Consider the following 19,137-nt stretch of genomic DNA (forward strand, 5'->3'; position numbering starts at 1 on the left):
TGCTTGTGTAGTTAATCTCAGGTGTTAATCATGGCATACCATATGCAGACGTCCAGACAGCAACATTCATTATCACAACACCCCCCCCCCCCTCCTTAGAATGGAGTCTGAGGAACACGCCATAGCTGGCCACTGTCATTTGTTCAGTTTGCACTGACAGGCCACTGTATTAAAGTGTCTGTGACATCTGGTCTGGGTGCCAGCGGTAGGCTCGACTTGCCTAATGAACTAACATGCTCATGTTGGCACTACCAAGCACACCATTTATTAGCAAGCCTGGCTGGAACACACACGGGGTGCTCTCTCAGCCTGTGTGACAGACAGGGTCGCAGTGCTGCGGACTTGGTCATGTGTTTTCTGTATGTTCGCTGCTGTTTGGCTTTAAAATGGGTTTTAAAACCAGGATAATATATTTGATATTTTGTTGAAAATATAATTGGGTTTTATCAGTGAGCTAAGAGGTCATGCCTACGGGATTTGAACAAGGATATCAGTTTCAACAATAATCATACATACATACATACATAGATACTGTATAACAAAAATTACTGTTCCTTGCAAAATAAACATACAGAGGCAAATTTTGTTGGATTAAAAGGGATTTTAATGTAAATACATTAGCAAATTAGCTGCATTAAAATGTTTCACCTTTTATGTTGATGTCTTAAAATTGAAAAATGGCACAGGACACTTTAAACTGCTTAGTTTACTTACAAACCTCATTACAACCCTGCATGTCAGCATTTGAGTGAAAGCAAAACACATTTCCTGTTTGTCCTCTGTCCCGTCTGTTTCCTTGTTCAGACACAGTAGAATCAAAGCAGAGGAAAGACTTAATACACAAACAGCATGTATACGTCACTGCCTGAAGTGAGGGGAAATAGAAAGAAAGAAACGTCACAGACATCTGAGGTCGAACTACAGTTAAGTAAACATCTAGTTCTGCATGCCTGTATCACCGCCTGTAATACATTTTGGGGGGCTTTTCTGGAGAAAATAAAATCATACAGAATGCTTTAGAAACAGAGAAAATAACTGAAATGTATAAATAGGACATACAAATAAAGACTCATCACTTCTTTTTGAATGGATTCTGAGTCAACAGTATATACAATACATGACAGATGACACTATTATCCTTAGTTTGTTTCAACAAGATAGTGTGCTTCCGCACTGTTAGCTTTAAAGGTATCTGTCGAGCATCATGGCTGCTACGCTTCCGCACTGTTAGCTTTAAAGGTATCTGTCGAGCATCATGGCTGCTACGCTTCCGCACTGTTAGCTTTAAAGGTATCTGTCGAGCATCATGGCTGCTACGCTTCCGCACTGTTAGCTTTAAAGGTATCTGTCGAGCATCATGGCTGCTACGCTTCCGCACTGTTAGCTTTAAAGGTATCTGTCGAGCATCATGGCTGCTACGCTTCCGCACTGTTAGCTTTAAAGGTATCTGTCGAGCATCATGGCTGCTACGCTTCCGCACTGTTAGCTTTAAAGGTATCTGTCGAGCATCATGGCTGCTACGCTTCCGCACTGTTAGCTTTAAAGGTATCTGTCGAGCATCATGGCTGCTACGCTTCCGCACTGTTAGCTTTAAAGGTATCTGTCGAGCATCATGGCTGCTACGCTTCCGCACTGTTAGCTTTAAAGGTATCTGTCGAGCATCATGGCTGCTACGCTTCCGCACTGTTAGCTTTAAAGGTATCTGTCGAGCATCATGGCTGCTACGCTTCCGCACTGTTAGCTTTAAAGGTATCTGTCGAGCATCATGGCTGCTACGCTTCCGCACTGTTAGCTTTAAAGGTATCTGTCGAGCATCATGGCTGCTACGCTTCCGCACTGTTAGCTTTAAAGGTATCTGTCGAGCATCATGGCTGCTACGCTTCCGCACTGTTAGCTTTAAAGGTATCTGTCGAGCATCATGGCTGCTACGCTTCCGCACTGTTAGCTTTAAAGGTATCTGTCGAGCATCATGGCTGCTACGCTTCCGCACTGTTAGCTTTAAAGGTATCTGTCGAGCATCATGGCTGCTACGCTTCCGCACTGTTAGCTTTAAAGGTATCTGTCGAGCATCATGGCTGCTACGCTTCCGCACTGTTAGCTTTAAAGGTATCTGTCGAGCATCATGGCTGCTACGCTTCCGCACTGTTAGCTTTAAAGGTATCTGTCGAGCATCATGGCTGCTACGCTTCCGCACTGTTAGCTTTAAAGGTATCTGTCGAGCATCATGGCTGCTACGCTTCCGCACTGTTAGCTTTAAAGGTATCTGTCGAGCATCATGGCTGCTACGCTTCCGCACTGTTAGCTTTAAAGGTATCTGTCGAGCATCATTGCTGCTACGCTTCCGCACTGTTAGCTTTAAAGGTATCTGTCGAGCATCATGGCTGCTACGCTTCCGCACTGTTAGCTTTAAAGGTATCTGTCGAGCATCATGGCTGCTACGCTTCCGCACTGTTAGCTTTAAAGGTATCTGTCGAGCATCATGGCTGCTACGCTTCCGCACTGTTAGCTTTAAAGGTATCTGTCGAGCATCATGGCTGCTACGCTTCCGCACTGTTAGCTTTAAAGGTATCTGTCGAGCATCATGGCTGCTACGCTTCCGCACTGTTAGCTTTAAAGGTATCTGTCGAGCATCATGGCTGCTACGCTTCCGCACTGTTAGCTTTAAAGGTATCTGTCGAGCATCATGGCTGCTACGCTTCCGCACTGTTAGCTTTAAAGGTATCTGTCGAGCATCATGGCTGCTACGCTTCCGCACTGTTAGCTTTAAAGGTATCTGTCGAGCATCATGGCTGCTACGCTTCCGCACTGTTAGCTTTAAAGGTATCTGTCGAGCATCATGGCTGCTACGCTTCCGCACTGTTAGCTTTAAAGGTATCTGTCGAGCATCATGGCTGCTACGCTTCCGCACTGTTAGCTTTAAAGGTATCTGTCGAGCATCATGGCTGCTACGCTTCCGCACTGTTAGCTTTAAAGGTATCTGTCGAGCATCATGGCTGCTATGCTTCCGCACTGTTAGCTTTAAAGGTATCTGTCGAGCATCATGGCTGCTACGCTTCCGCACTGTTAGCTTTAAAGGTATCTGTCGAGCATCATGGCTGCTATGCTTCCGCACTGTTAGCTTTAAAGGTATCTGTCGAGCATCATGGCTGCTATGCTTCCGCACTGTTAGCTTTAAAGGTATCTGTCGAGCATCATGGCTGGTACGCCTGCAGTCACTATCATATTCCCTTTGACCGTATCTCTCTACAACCCCTGGCTACTCTCTGTCAATGTGGGTTTGACATCATGGGGGCAGTCAGCCTGTGGGTGAGGGGCTTTGGGGCAGTGGGGCTGTGCTTTCCCCTAGGTAACACATCATGTCTGTAGTAATGATCTGCTCTCTGGGATGGAAAAGGTGGGAGAGGTGATACTGGTGCAACTACAGTATGATTACTATGGTGAAACCAAGGTGAACTGGAAAACCTCTTCTTTTGCTTCAAGGGAAGAGTATAAGTTCTGCTAAACTTTTCAGCATTAACAAAAGTATCAAATGCAAATGCAAATCCAATCAAATCTACTATATAAGCATGTCATTCATTGAAGGTTGTATGGAAGCACAACATGCTAGTATGAAATGACTAACTTAATCAGAGTGATCAAACAGACTACATGCATTATATAGTCTATGCATTCACCTGGCCAGGTTGACTTGGACAGCGAAGATGCTACACATCCACAGAACCATCCGCATATCTGAAAAAACAGGCAAGTGACAAAGTTTGACAATCTTATTGTAGTTATTGTTGTTATTGTAGACTTTGGATCAGGTAGAGGAAACATCGCCTGGTGGCTATTCTTTGTGATTTGAATTTGAAACAGCCATTCAAGAGCTACTGAGTAAGTACACTCTTATAAAAAAAAAAAATGTTATCTAGAACCTAAAAGGGTTATTCAGCTGTCCCCATAGGATAACTTTTTTTGGTTTCAGGTATAACACTTTTGGTTCCAGGTAGAACCATTTTGAAAATAGTTTTACCTGCAAAAAAAGGGTTCGACCTGGAACCAAAAAGGTTTCTCCTATGGGGACAGCTGAAGAACCCTTTTTTTCCTTGAAAAAATAGTAAAGTTGTGGTTGATGAGCAATGGCTCACTGACGGCTCAGTCTAGTCCAGACATGATCGGCTATGAAAAGCCAACTGACATTTACTCCTGAGGTGCTGACCTGTTGCACCCTCTACAACCACTGTGATTATTATTATTGGACCATGCTGGTCATGTATGAACATTTGAACATCTTGACCATGTTCCGTTATAATCTCCACCCGGCACAGCCAGAAGAGGACTGGCCACCCCTTATAGCCTAGTTCCTCTCTAGGTTTCTTCCTAGTTTCTGGCCTTTCTAGGGAGTTTTTCCTAGCCACCGTGCTTCTAGAGCTGCATTGCTTGCTGTTTGGGGGTTTAGAATGGGTTTCTGTACAGCACTTTTTGACATCAGCTGATGTAAGAAAGGTTTTATAAATACATGTGATTGATAAGAAACTTCTTTGTGTGCTGAGCTGTGCAGACACCATCCTTGCTATGCAATTGACCCAGATGCCAAGCTAATTTGTGAACTGGCAGGACTGGGGGGCTGTACACCCCAATAGGTGCAACAACAGTAATTTAGTTGTCTTTCTCTATCTGTGAAATAATCAGGGAAAACAAACAATAATGGAAAATGAAATCTTTTCATGCATGGATAAGGCACTCAGCTGTAAACTCAACAAATTGTGTTGCTTATTAACTTGTGTGAGTGAATCTTTTCCCTGGTAATACACCTAGATCTGCTCCAACTAATCTCCCTCTGCATACCAATATTTTGATTTCTAGAGTGGAGAACATTCATGAGTATTTGTATAAAATAAGTGCTATCTGCAGTATTACTATGGTATATATACTGTACTGCCTTTTAACATAATCATGCAGAATATAACATGGGGTTACTCCTTTTATTGTCAATGGTTAGTATTGGATTGAAAGCCTTGTAAGCATATTCATTCCTTCCCAAATACCCAGGTTTACTCTGCCAAGCCAAGTGCATTGTGTCATGTTTGGCTAGTCGAACTTCAAACTCTTCATTGAGACAGTGCTGATACATCAATCTATGGGCGAGTCACTGCCACATATTAATTTGTCAAAATTAAAGAAAAGTTATCTTGCAAATTCAGCAGGCTTTGGTGTGAAATAGGCTTTTAGAAGTGGCGTCTTAATTTGACAATGTATCATTAATTCCGTCTTTGGTGTGCTTATCAATGCACCTATCACTCCTTCTATCTGTGGAACAGCTTGTTGCATTGTGGCCATAGACATATAATCTATAGAAAGGATTTGGAACCTCTAACCCTGGCTTTGACTGTTAACCTCATGGCCACGCTAGCAATGGCTGCCAGTCTTGACTTGAATGGGAACTGCCATCTATGGATTATATGTCTATGGTTGTTTGCAGCTGTCGGTTTATTTAGAACATTTCAAAATACAATCGCGTGAAAAATGTACTGTTTGGAAAGCCATTGCTGTCATTACTAAATGTGTAATGTGATAGGTATTTTAACATTACATTTTTTTACACACAAAAAACCTTGATTAATAGAAAATTTAATCAGTCGTCTTCCTCAAATGAAGGGATGACACAATCTTTGCCAGAGGGAGGGTATCTGATTTCATTGGTCCTCAACTCGTGGTTCAGACACTTCATTCAGGATAAATTAGTTAACCCTGAGTTAACCTGTCCTGGAGCAGGTTAGTTCTGATGGATTTGTTGCCATAGAAATGTACCCGGTCTAACCAAAATTCCCTCGTTAACTCCTCAAACTACATATGCACTGTAGTATAGGGCTCTGGTGAATCAAATTGCATAGGACCACGTTACAATTATTCAACATGGGTCCATTTAACATAGTATTAATGAAATAGAGGTTTGCTCAGCTGTCATTTTTCTACAAAAAAAGAGTAATCTGAGAAGCCTTGAAGCACTTCGGTCTTTAACAATTGCTTACATCACATCTAACAGAACAATGACTAATGGAATTCTCTTTGGGAATCCAGCTCACTGGAATGACTCACTGGAAATCTGTATGTGGGAAGGTTCTGAACAATGGACCATACTTTAAGAAATGTACACCTACATTCAAAGCAGGCTTGGGGATTTGAGCTCTTGGCTTGTGTCAAGCTGGCGACACGCTTGTTATGAAAATGGATCTGAGAGTGTTTTTGGCAAAGGCTTAATGAATGGCACTGGCAGACGTCATTTAGCCCAGCAACAGAAATCAGTCCTAGACATAACGGCAAATAAACAGCCCGCCATGCAAATCTGGTCTGGAGGCCTCCTAACGGGATGCACCTGCTGAGAGCCAAGTGCCTCATCTACAGGGAGAAGAAGATAGCTTTCAAAGTCAAGGGCAAAGACGAGGACAGCTGTTCATAGAAAATAATGAATCATGAAAAATAATACTTTTTGGGGAATTATTCAAAAGCCTTTGAAAGTAGGCCTATTGTCCTTCAGCAGTTGTCCTTAAGCAAATATTGTTATGTTACAAGAGTGTAGAACAATAGGAACTAGATCCCTCTCTTCAGGCTTAATGTAACGGTTTCAAAAGCTTTTCAAAATCCACAAAGAACCCCAAACAGATGAATCAGTAGCCTTTTTCTGAAAGCTAAATATGAATTTTTGAACCCTGAATATGAATTTAAAGGCAATGTTCCCGCGTTCTCAGACTGCATTCGCGGTACACGCTGCATATGTCAGCTCAACTGCTATAGCGCTGAACTTCTGCGATACGGATTGAAGTGAGCCCTCCGATGTACCTATTCAACTCCTAATTACTTGGAGACACCTAACTGCTGTGAAATAAACAGTATTTTATTTGTGTTGTAAAGATATTTTGTAGTTCACATGGTTTTCACATTTTGGATTGCAGCACAAATAGAAGTTATGGTTCAGAGATCTTCAATGGATCAACTTAACCCTTCTTCCTCATGGCTTCCCACAAACTCACACATGTGAGGAGAGCAGAGAGCTACCACTTAAATAAGCACTGGCTTGCTCTCTGAATGGCTTATAGAGTTAATTAACAAAAGGCTGTGCCCCTTCTTTGTCAACCCAACCCCTATAGTTTTTGTGGAGTTAAAAAAAAAATAATGAGGACAAAATTAATTCATTTTACAGCAGGTGTGCAAGAAAGATTCCAGATACTTACCATGCTCATTTGCACCAAGCTAATTTATGATGGTGCCCAGCTCTTCTGGTAGGTTAAGGGACTCCACAGTCCCTTGGGAAGAGTTTACTGTGTGCTCCATACTGAGAGTTCAGAGCCTAGAACAGGAAAGAAAACAGAGTACACGATATGTAAATGGTAATACAAAAGGAAATAGAGAGAGGAGGAAGGGAAATACCCAAATAAATGTGGGAAACATACAGTGCTCAAGGCTATTGTAAACGCAGCTATTTGAGATTGACTACTGGATCTGCGACTCCAGAAAATTGCTATTCACTTATGAATGTAGCCAACCAAAGGCACAATTAATGGGCCAGAGTGGCACCCTCCTCTTCCTTGAGAGCTGCTACAGTTCCTCATCAGCTAATTGTGCTGTTGTTATCCTCCTGAATTCAATTACAGAATCAGCAAGATACTTCTCTGGAACCGTGCTGTTCAACTACAATCCTTTTAACACTCAATGAGGTGTGATATTTTATATACAAAACATCTGACATCTGTTTTATTGGAATCTGAGATGGATCACGACTATCTTTTATGAATTTAGCATCATACTGCAGATAATAAAGGCTGGATCTTAACTTACAGCTCGACATTTACAGCACAGTTTAAATGAGTTATGTTTCTTTCTGGACTGTTTAAATGAAGAGAGTGTGTTTTCTGTGCCATGTTGGCCCACAACCACGTTATCTTGGCCAGAAAAAAGGCAATTGTAAGTAATCCATTAAACAGGTTCTGTACCAGTTCTGTGTGTAGCCACTTTCATTGACTACCATGACACTCCACAGAGAAGACTAATTAGATGCTCAGGATTTTTTTTTCAAAGTTTGGCTGTGACAAGGCTTTACCAGAAGCGTGACTGCAAGATGACAATCTTTCCACCTCTGTGACACTGATTTGAGCAGACTCAAAGCCCTGTGTACAGTACTGTACCTGTCTGGTCTAACATGTATGTCCTATCCCACTTTAGGATCAATACATTCGCAGCTTACAGGGAGTACAGACATACACTATCACTCAAATGTTAGGACATACCTACTCATTCCAGGATTTTTCTTTATTTGTATCAAAATTATGAAATAACCAGTGGTGTAAAGTACTTCAGTAAAAATACTTTAAAGTACTACTTGAGTATATTTTTGTTGTATCCCTACTTTACTTTACTATTTATATTTTTGACTACTTTTACTTCACTACATTCCTAAGGAAAATCATGTACGTTTTTCTCCATACATTTTCCCTGACACACAAAAGTACTTGTTATATTTCGAATGCTTAGCAGGACAGGAACATTGTCCAATGCACACACTTATCAAGAGAACATCCCTGGTCATCCCTAATGCCTCTGATCTGGTGTACTCACTGAACACAAATGTTTGTTTGTAAAAGATGTCTGAGAGTTGGGGTGTAACCCTGGCTATCTGTAAATAAATAAAAACAAGACAATTGTGACATCTGGTTTGCATAATATAAGGAATGTATATAAGGAATGTGAAATGATTTATACTTTTACTTTTGCTTTGGATACTTAAGTTTATTTTAGAAATTTCATTTCATTTTGATACTTATATATTTGATACTTATATTTAAAACCAAATACTTTTAGACTTTTACTCAAGTAATATTTTCCTGGGTGACTTTCACTTTTACTTGAATCATTTTCTATTAAGGTATCTTAACTTTTACTCAAGTATGACAAATGGGTACCTTTTCCACCACTGGATAAAACACATATGGAATCATGTGGTAACCAAAAAAGTGTTCAACAAATCAAAATATATTTTATATTTGAGATTCTTCAAAGTAGCCACCCATTGCCTTGATGACAGCTTTGCACACTCTTGACATTTTCTCAGCCAGCTTCATGCGGTAGTCACCTGGAATGGTGTGCCTTGTTAAAGTACATTTGTGGAATTTCTTTCCTTCTTAATGCGTTTGAGCCAATCAGTTGTGTTGTAGCGGTGGTATACATAATATATTTGGTAAAAGACCATGTCCACATTATGTCAAGAACAGCTCAAATAAGCAAAGAGAAACGACAGTGAATCATTACTTTAAGACAAGCTCAGTCAATGCGGAAGATTTCATGAATTTGAACGTTTCTTCAAGTAAAGTCACAAAAACCATCAAGCTCTATGATGAAACTGGCTCTTATGAGGACCGCCACAGGAAAGGAAGAGTTACCTCTGATGCAGAGGATAAGTTCAGTAGAGTTACCAGCCTCAGAAATTTCAACCCAAATAAATGCTTCACAGAAATCAAGTAACAAACACATCTCAACATCAACTGTTCAGAGGAAACTGCGTGAATTAGGCCTTCATGGTCGAATTGCTGCAAAGAAACCACTACTAAATGACACCAATAAGAAGAAGAGACTTGCTTTGGCCAAGAAACACGAGCAGTGGACATTAGACTGGTGGAAATTTGTCCTTTGATCTGATGAGTCCAAATTTGTTTTCCAACCACCGTGTCTTTGTGAGAAGCAGAGTAGGTGAACAGAGGATCTCTGCCTGTATGGTTCCCACTGTGAAGCATGGAGGAAGAGGTGGGATGGTGTAGAGGTGTGGAAGTGCTTTGCTGATGACGTTGTCTGTGATTTATTTAGAATTCATGGCACACTTAACCAGCATGGCAACCACAGCATTCTGCAGCGATATGCCATCCTATCTGGTTTGCGCTTAGTGGGACTATCATTTGTTTTTCAACAGGACAATGACCCAACACACCTCCAGGCTGTGCAAGGGCTATTTGACCAAGAAGGAGAGTGATGGAGTGCTGCATCAGATGACTTGGCCTCCACAATCACCCGACCTCAACCCAATTGAGATGGTTTGGGATGAGTTGGACTGCAGAGTGAAGGAAAAGCAGCCAACAAGTGCTCAGCATATGTGGAAACTCCTTCAAGACCGTTGGAAAAACATTCTAGGTGAAGCTGGTTGAAAGAATGGCAAGAGTGTGCACAGCTGTCATCAAGGCAAAGGGTGGCTACTTTGAAGAATCTCAAATATTAAAAACATTTTGATTTGTTTAACACTTTTTTGGTTACTACATGATTCAAATGTGTTATTTCATAGTTTTGATGTCTTCACTACTATTCTACAATGTAGAAAAGAGTAAAAATAAAGAAAAACCCTTGAATGAGTAGGTGTGTCCAAAGTTTTGACTAATACTGTAGTATATTTTGAATGTCCAACTCAGGGTTAAATGTTGCCATTAGTAAACTATAGTATGAGTCTAAGTAATCTGATTCCATGGATGACAATCAATCTCTCTGTCTGTTACCTGTTACATTGTTTATTAATATGGACTGACATTTCAATTGAAATCCATGTGTTGAAAGATAATAGGGAGAATGGAGACCAAGGGTTTACTAATCAAAAGGGTAAAATTAAATCTTCTTACATTAATTTTTTTCCATAATGATGAGAACTGATGTATGAGGATTTAAGGTAATCTAACAACTTAATACGTAATTCCCTATATGATCCTACACCAAGCGTATGCCCCCAAGCTACTGCAACATGCTTTAACAAAGTCCATGTTAGAGTCAATTATTCATGATCCTTCACACCTGCAGAGCACCTGAAGTAATACGCGGTTCAACCAAATACATGTTACATATTGAAGGATCTGTTTTTCAGAGTTGAAGCCATAGCACCAGCTGGGTCACATCTTTATAATCAGCTCTGTAAATGAGATCTCCAGTATTGGCAAGTGCTTTTGCAATCAATACATCGAGGATGGTTTGCAGGAGGTTTATCTAATATCTAGTTCAGAAGTAAATTAACTATCTATTTAATGTCACATCTTTATCAAGATCAGCCTGCCGACTATGCCATCGCTGCTTCAGAAAGACATTAACGACAGGAAGCATCTGAGCTGGCCAGTGGCCATTATCACTGCATCTATGTGTATCTGTATTGCAATAAAGAGCTCAGCCCTTAAGGTATTTAAGATGAACACATTTCCACTTAATGTTATTTGTATGACTTCAGGTAAGGCATATAATGGTATCGAACCCCAGAAAGGTATGGAAAGTGTTGTGTGTAATGTGAGCCACCAGATGCCAATAAATCCACTGGCATATTGAGATTGATTTAATAATTTAAAGGGCCAATCAACGGTTGAAACAATAACAAAGAGTACACCTGGCTATTGTTTCTGTAAAAAACTGACCATCCATGATATCAAAATTATAGTTTTAACCATGTTTTACTTTGTTTACAACATTGGAGTACAACAAGCTTGTATTTTGGGTTCTGATGGGGTACGACAGAGAAACTAAGCTCATGAGGCTAATATATAAGTTATAATCTTTGAGAATCAATGGGTACACAAATGTTAAAAAACAAAAAATGTAGCAACTGCAGATTGCCCCTTTGAGGGAAATGTGTTGATAGTGATGCCACTAATGAGGAAATGAATGGTAAACAGAAAGTAGTTTACCGATATTAATGCAGCTGTTTTAGATGCCTACATCTCTACCAATGTTTGTTTATGTTTGTTGTCTAATATAGTTTGAAGGACCCTGTGTTAAAAATTAGGCTACCACAAACAAGTAACCTCATACAGTAGATCTTCCACAAATAACATGCTTAATTAAGTGTTCTCTAACTAGATATTACTTTACCATTAGATTTGCCTTGCTAATACTGCTGCATCATTTTTAATTGAACTTTTAATTACCCATATGTTATAAGCATTGCAGTAGAAGGGCACAATTCCATTAGAGCAAAGATACTCCCAAAAGACTGACATTCATGTGTGTAATTAATATGAATATTCTATCCAACAAGACTGCATCCTTCAGCACAGACTTTACCTTCGAGCAAACCCCATGTATCTGCTGCTATGTTGTTCTGCTAAGTAGATTATTCATTGTATTGTGTTAACAGACTCCAACATGCAGTTCTTTTAGTTGCGAAATAAACTGCAAATGTCCAACAGCAAGCCATTCCTGTGTTTTCTAAGTATTCTTTTCTGTGTTACAGTAACATATCTATGCCATGTGTTTATTCAAATTATAAAATGGTGTCGCTAAAAATGAACATTGTATATGAGGTGTCATTGCTATTTCAAAAGCAAGCATATGTATAGTGACGTTTATGGTAGCTGTACATTTTGTGTTAATGTCATTTTTTAATGTGCTGGGTGGAGCAGTACGTATATTTCTCTACATTTCCAAAGGTACACAATGCATTGAACAAATACATTGAGATGAAAATACTTGCAACGCATTGAGCACATAACAACAAGCACGGGCACAATCTGCTTTCCCATCACATAATAGACAGATGGATCAGTCCCCTTCCAAGGAACAACAAGCTAGCTTTAGTATTCAGCACCGCTTACATTGCACTATTGGAAATGTATGTACATATTAATTGCTTTCTCATTTTGTTGTGGTGATGTAGCACTACCCAGAATTCAATATCATGGTAGAATTTATCCTTTAAAAAAATCAGAGCGGCAACACAGAAGTTTCAGGTCTCTCAGGGCTGCTCTATGTTTTACTGTTGAATCTAGAGACATCTATCAGCTTCCCTCAGGCAAAGTGGGGACTGAAATAGGATGCTTGCCAAACAACTTCAAAGCTCTTTATCATGGTAAACTGCCAGATTACAATGTATGTTATTCATAACTGAGGGGGCTATATTAAATAGTGTAGTAAAAGAGAAATATTGATTGTGATTGGTTGAGGCAAGACGATACAAAATAATAAATAGTTAAATGATAGTTCAGAAATGTATTCATGGATGAGGAATTAATAAATTTACCTCTCATACTCCCCTTATCGAACAGTTCACACAATATGTTACACCTGTTGGGGGAAAACAATGTGATTAAGACTGGACAAACCATTTTAAATAGTATAAAATATGAAGTAAAAAATTGTCAGACTGGAAAATACCAATAATCTTAACTACTTCTTAATCGCATGCAATGCAACATTATGGACTCTACACAGGATGAGAAGCCTAAAGTATGTTACTGTCAAAAAAGTAAACCAATTCAGGGTAGGACAAAAGCCATAGGAATATGACAATTTAATTTCAGAAAAACTATTTGGTCGTTTTGTGTTCTGGTTATATAGCTAAAGTTTAGCTGATAAGACATTTTAGTTTTAGTGTCTTTAATTGATTGTTGTGTTATTTTCTTAATTTTGATGAGTCATTTTTTAAGTCTCTAGTTAACATGAATTAGTGGTTTTAGAGTGCCTCTTATTTGGGGGTTAGGAGAGACAGGTTTACTTTTTTAAGTGTAAGTAACTTTTTTATAGTCATTTATAAATTGGCAAACGCAAAATTAGAGTTATTATTAGGGTTACCTGCTTAAGGTTTAGTCATCCTTTGAGTCCCGCGATCTACTGTGTTAATAAGCCTTCAGTCTTCATGTCTACTAGTCACAAAACAGAATTCAGATCTCTAAACGGACATCGGCGGAGGTGATATATAAAAGCAGCAGCTTTCTAAGGTAGAATAAGAAAAATGGAAAAGAGAAAGACAGCAGAGACACTGATGGGTTGCTGATAAAAGACACAGCAATCTAAGTCCATCCCATTCATTCACTCAGTGATGGCATACGAGTGTGAATGTCTACAATATTCACATACTGTTTGTCGAGAACTGTATACGAGCCAAGTCCAAAAGGTTGAAGGCATTTAGACAATATTATGGTAGTATAGGGGGACTTTCTTACCTCTTTTATCGCCATATCATTCTCAGAGACATGCTAGTGCAAACAAGTCAATCAGAATTTGTGTTTAATAAGGTCAAACTTAGAGAATAGCTTAAAAATCCATTTATTAGTCTAAACAGTTGCTTTCCATTAACATGTTAAACATTTAAAATTACTAACCAAGATTCAAGGAACAATTTGGCTCTTACTTTGAAAGTATTTAACAAAAGATTCTTTATCGTGTTACTGCATGTTATCTACACAACAATTACGAAAGACAAGTCTCGAAAATTCTTCTTTTTTTTTTTTACTTTCTGTATCAAAAAAACATTTTAGCAATGACCTGAAACCAAGCAGGCATTTAGTGCTAGAAACAAGTACTTCAAATGTTTCTGTTTTACCAAAAAGGTTCAGCTTTATTAACAAATTATGGCAAAACAAATTTACCAATTTATGGCCACCTATTTAGAGAAGCGTACACATGGTGCTTTATGTTATTTTAATATGTGTTTTATTTACATACAGATTAAACACAGAACAGAGCACTTAGTAAGCTACATACATAGCTGAATGCTTTCAACCCAACACGAAAAAATGTTTCATTAGTTTTACAAGATCAAAATCTAACATCATAACAAATATAGAAAAAAATAAGTTCACCTAGGTTAACTTTACTCAATAGTAGCAACCCATTTTCATCCTGAAATCAAAGTTCCCTAAGGGCTATCTAGAAGCATCAAGTTCTGTGACAACTTCATGCTTTTATTTTTCGAGGGACAGACAATCATTGACAACCAAGAACAACATTCCAATGTTTATTGAAACACAAGTGTCTTTCTTTTGTTTTCTCTACTAATTGTTCTAAAAAAAGAGTCCATGTTGTAAAAAAATCTAACATTTCTGGGAGGAAATTAAACAATCATATGGTTGTCTTATGTCAGAGGTCACAGATGTGGAGCCCCTTCAATATCTACCATAGGGATGTTCTCTGTAGCCCACACGTGAGATCCTTGCTGCTGGGGCTTTGAGTGTTGGACGGGTTGTCGTCCACTCCTCTTCTGCAAGAGGTAGAGTTCAGACAACATTATAGACTGTAGTAAGATACTAACTCATATCAAGTTCAAAGTAAGGAACTACTGTAATATTCTGTGGTAGACCAAAGACAAACTATAATAAGTCATAGGCAAACTAAACTTTGAATTCAATCCAACCTGTCGAAGCAATGCTTATGTTTTGTTTACTACTACATGTAAACATGTCTAATTGTGACATTTTTGTTTGCCTAAGTTTATCTATAGGTGGGTAATAATGCAGCAAATACATTTTCCCTGTAGAAATTGGTCTTGGTCAATGACCAATTCAATGATTCCCTTCACAGACTTGCTTTTGCTTCACGCTCGCTGTTCTTTCCACTTCAATGGTTGAGTATGCAATGTCACCCTAATTTAATGATCAATAAGCTTCATTCATAATATGTGCTTGGGATCAACGCTCTATGAACTTTACAGAACATACAATACAAAGTAGTGTGTCCCTAGCCACTCCTGTTAGCCCTCATCCACATGTTATACCAAGTTATAAGACCTAGTCATTCTATTTCTATGGGCAATACTGCATCACATGATACTATTATGTGTACAAGGCAATACCATGTAACTTGTTGTTACGTGGGATGGGACTATAGCTTCTGGGGGAGCTGCAAAAGGGTTACATTAATACAGGCTATTCAAAAAATTGAAAATCCTTGTCATATCTTAGGCATTAATCCTTCTTAACAAGGGCATTTATGTCCATGAGAGTATTCTCAGGTCCTTGTTCTCTGCTGCAGGTACCACTGGGGCTACTGCTCTCAGCACTGTAAATGAAGTACATGAGCGTTCTGTCCTCTGTCGGCCCAAATCTGAGCTCTGGCTCATTCAGGCTGTAGTTTCAAGTTTTAATGTCACGTGCACAAGTACAATGACATGCCTTTCTTGCAAACTCTAAACCCAACAATGCAGTAATCAATATCAATGCAGAGCTAAAAAATAACATAAGGTAGTGTGTGTGTGTGTGCGTGTGTGTGTGCATGCGCGCGTGCGTGTGTCTATGTGTGTGTACGTGAGTGTGTAGAGTCCTGTGAGTGTGCATAGAGACAGTGAAAAAAATGTAATAAAATAAAAGGGTCAACTCAGCCATTTGGTTACCAGTCTTATAGCTTGGGGGATAGAAGCTGTTCAGGAGGTTGTTGGTGTCAGACTTGATGCACCAGTACTGCTTGTCGTGCGGAAGCAGAGAGAACAGTCTATGGCTTGGGTGGCTGGAGCTCATTTTTTGAGTCAAATTACATAAAGAGCAAATTCCTTCACTGTGCAGAGCTCTGGTTCTATGTCGCAAAGTGTTTATGGAGCAGAAAATCAAATCATTGGTTTTTGTTGCATCCACACTTCATCGTGCTGAAAATGAATGACCGTGATGTAGCAGACCTACACTGGAAATCAGCTTCAGTGGAGAGCAGAGGGCTGAGAGCCAAGAGCAGAAGCATCCCTGATCTGGTATCCAATCTAATCCACAATGAGGGCACATGTTCAAAAGGCAGAACGCTGGCGGAACATCCACCTCCACCTTTTCAATAGGCATCAGTCAGGCCCCTGGGCCTTCACTGGCATACATTGTGCTGTGCTGCATCTCTAATCAAATCCTGGCCTGTAGCTAGCTTGCTAGCCAAAGGGTATGATGGGCAATGCATACAGAAGCTGATCCTTGGACCTGAATGAAGCAGGTTGACCTTAGTCATGAATCTTGCCCTGGAGGGAGAACTGAGCGATTTTCACTAGATGGGCCAGCTACAAAGTCAAAATTGTCTATATTGTAAACATTCATGAATTTTTTATTTATTTGGGGTCTTAATTTAAGGTTAGGGATAGGCATTAGGGTTAGCAGTGTGGTTAACGTTAGGGTTCGGTTTAAAGTCAGATTTTATGACTTTGTGGCTGTGCAAGCTAGTAACCCCTCTGCAGAGCTGATTCATGACAATAAATGCCAACTTTCCTGAATGACCAGGCCTAGGCCAAAACTATGGGGCATCTTTCTTTATCTCTCAGCTGTGAAACATTACCTCCTCTATGGATCGTGATGGAGGAGCTGCCAGTATTGTCCAGTGAGAGCTAGGAGCCATGACTTTCGCATCAAAGCCTAGCAGGTAGTCCCATTTAAAGGAAGGAGAAGCCATTGAGGTTATATAATGGAGGTGGCTTGAGGCAATGATAGACTTGGTTTTAAAGAACTCTCATGAATATTCAATCATTGGTAATAACACATGGATATTGTCCATTAAGGGAGTCGGTTTGTGGCCTTCATTTCAGGGCTTCAGTGTAAATAAAACAAGTAAATGCACTATGGTTTTACCGTAATTGTTGTAGGCTTCGTCATTGGTTCCATGGCCATATTCGTAATATTCAGAAATGCTGAAAAATAAAAAAGGTTATTAAAAAACAATGTTGAGACAAAGAGGAGCGTAATAACTTCCATTAGTCAAGCTCTTTACAAAGGGCTTTGGGCCTCTCACTAATGCAGTACAGTACACAGTTGAAGTCGGAAGTTTACATACACTTAGGTTGGAGTCATTAAAACTCGTTTTTCAACCACTCCACAAATTTCTTGTTAACAAACTATAGTTTTGTCAAGTCGGTTAGGACATCTACTTTGTGCATGACACAAGTAATTTTTCCAACAATTGTTTACAGACAGATTACTTCACTTATAATTCACTGTATCACAATTCCAGTGGGTCAGAAGTTTAAACAGCTTGGAAAATTCCAGAAAATGATGTCATGGCTTTAGAAGCTTCTGATAGGCGAATTGACACCATTTGAGTCAGTATTTCAAGGCCTACCTTCACACTCAGTGCCTCTTTGCTTGACATCATGGGATAATCAAAAGAAATCAGCCAAGACCTCAGAAAAAAAATTGTAGACCTCCACAAGTCTGGTTTATCCTTGGGAGCAATTTCCAAACGCCTGAAGGTACCACGTTCATCCGTACAAACAATAGTACGCAAGTATAAACATCATGGGACCACGCAGCCGTCATACCACTCAGTAAGGAGACGCATTCTGTCTCCTAGAGATCAACATACTTTGGTGCGAAAAGTGCAAATCAATCACCGAACAAAAGCAAAGGACCGTGTGAAGATGCTGGAGGAAACAGGTACAAAAGTATCTATATCCACAGTAAACGAGTCCTATATCGACATAACCTGAAAGGCCGCTCAGCAAGGAAGAAGCCACTGCTCCAAAACTGCCAGAAAAGAGTGCACATTGGGACAAAGATCATACTTTTTGGAGAAATGTCCTCTAGTCTGATGTAACAAACATAAAAGGAACTGTTTGGCCATAATGACCATCGTTATGTTTGAAGGAAAAATGGGGAGGCTTGCAAGCCGAAAAACACCATCCCAACCATGAAGCACGGGGGTGGCAGCATCATGTTGTGGGGGTGATTTGCTGCTGGAGCGACTGCTGCACTTAACAAAATAGATGACATCATGAGGTAGGAAAATTATTTGGATATATTGAAGAAACATCTCAAGACATCATTCAGAAAGTTAAAGTTCCGTCGTAAATGGGTCTTCCAAATGGACAATGACCCGAAGCATACTTCCAAAGTTGTGGCAAAATGGCTTAAGGACAACAAAGTCAAGGTATTGGAGTGGCCATCACAAAGCCCTGACCTCAATCCTATAGATAATTTGGGGGCAGAACTGAAAAGGAGTGTGCGAGCAAGGAGGCCTGCAAACCTGACTCAGTTGCACCAGCTCTGTCAGGAGGAATGGGCCAAAATTCACCCAACTTATTGTGGTAAGCTTGTGGAAGGCTAGGTTTGACCAAAGGTAAACAATTTAAAGGCAATGCTACCAAATACTAATTGCGTGTATGTAAACTGCTGACCCACTGGGAATGTGATGAAAGAAATAAAAGCTGAAATAAATCATTCTCTCTACTATGCTGGCATTTTACATTCTTAACATAAAGTGGTGATCGTAATTGACCTAAAACAGGGAATATTTACTAGGATTAAATGTCAGGAATTGTGAAAACTGATTTTAAATGTATTTGTATCACGACTTCCGCCGAAGTCGGTCCCTCTCCTTGTTCGGGCGGTGTTCGGAGGTCGACGTTACTGGCCTTCTAGCCATCGCCAATCCACTTTTCATTTTCCATTTGTTTTGTCTTTGTCTTACACACCT

The 19,137-nt window shown here is 39.7% G+C and overlaps 1 protein-coding gene and 1 long non-coding RNA gene across 2 annotated transcripts in view; both read right to left on the bottom strand.

Moving 5' to 3' along the window:
• Positions 1-595: 595 nt before the first annotated feature.
• On the bottom strand, positions 596-13,044 carry LOC135511603 (uncharacterized). Its single transcript, XR_010451276.1, has 4 exons — positions 13,010-13,044; positions 7,215-7,330; positions 3,675-3,732; positions 596-865 (listed from the first exon to the last, which is right to left on the bottom strand). It is a non-coding gene; the product is annotated as an uncharacterized LOC135511603 (long non-coding RNA).
• A 980-nt stretch (positions 13,045-14,024) lies between these two features.
• Positions 14,025-19,137, bottom strand: part of LOC135512156 (KH domain-containing, RNA-binding, signal transduction-associated protein 2-like) — a 114,158-nt gene continuing 109,045 nt past the window's right edge. The window contains exons 8-9 of the mRNA XM_064933871.1: positions 17,298-17,356; positions 14,025-14,968 (exon numbers count right to left, since the gene is read on the bottom strand). Of these exons, the coding sequence (XP_064789943.1) occupies positions 14,874-14,968; positions 17,298-17,356 (154 nt within the window). The 3' untranslated portion in view covers positions 14,025-14,873. The remainder of the gene's footprint in view (positions 14,969-17,297; positions 17,357-19,137) is intronic.

Source organism: Oncorhynchus masou, chromosome 24 (assembly GCF_036934945.1).
Source record: "Oncorhynchus masou masou isolate Uvic2021 chromosome 24, UVic_Omas_1.1, whole genome shotgun sequence".
Lineage (NCBI taxonomy): Eukaryota > Metazoa > Chordata > Actinopteri > Salmoniformes > Salmonidae > Oncorhynchus > Oncorhynchus masou.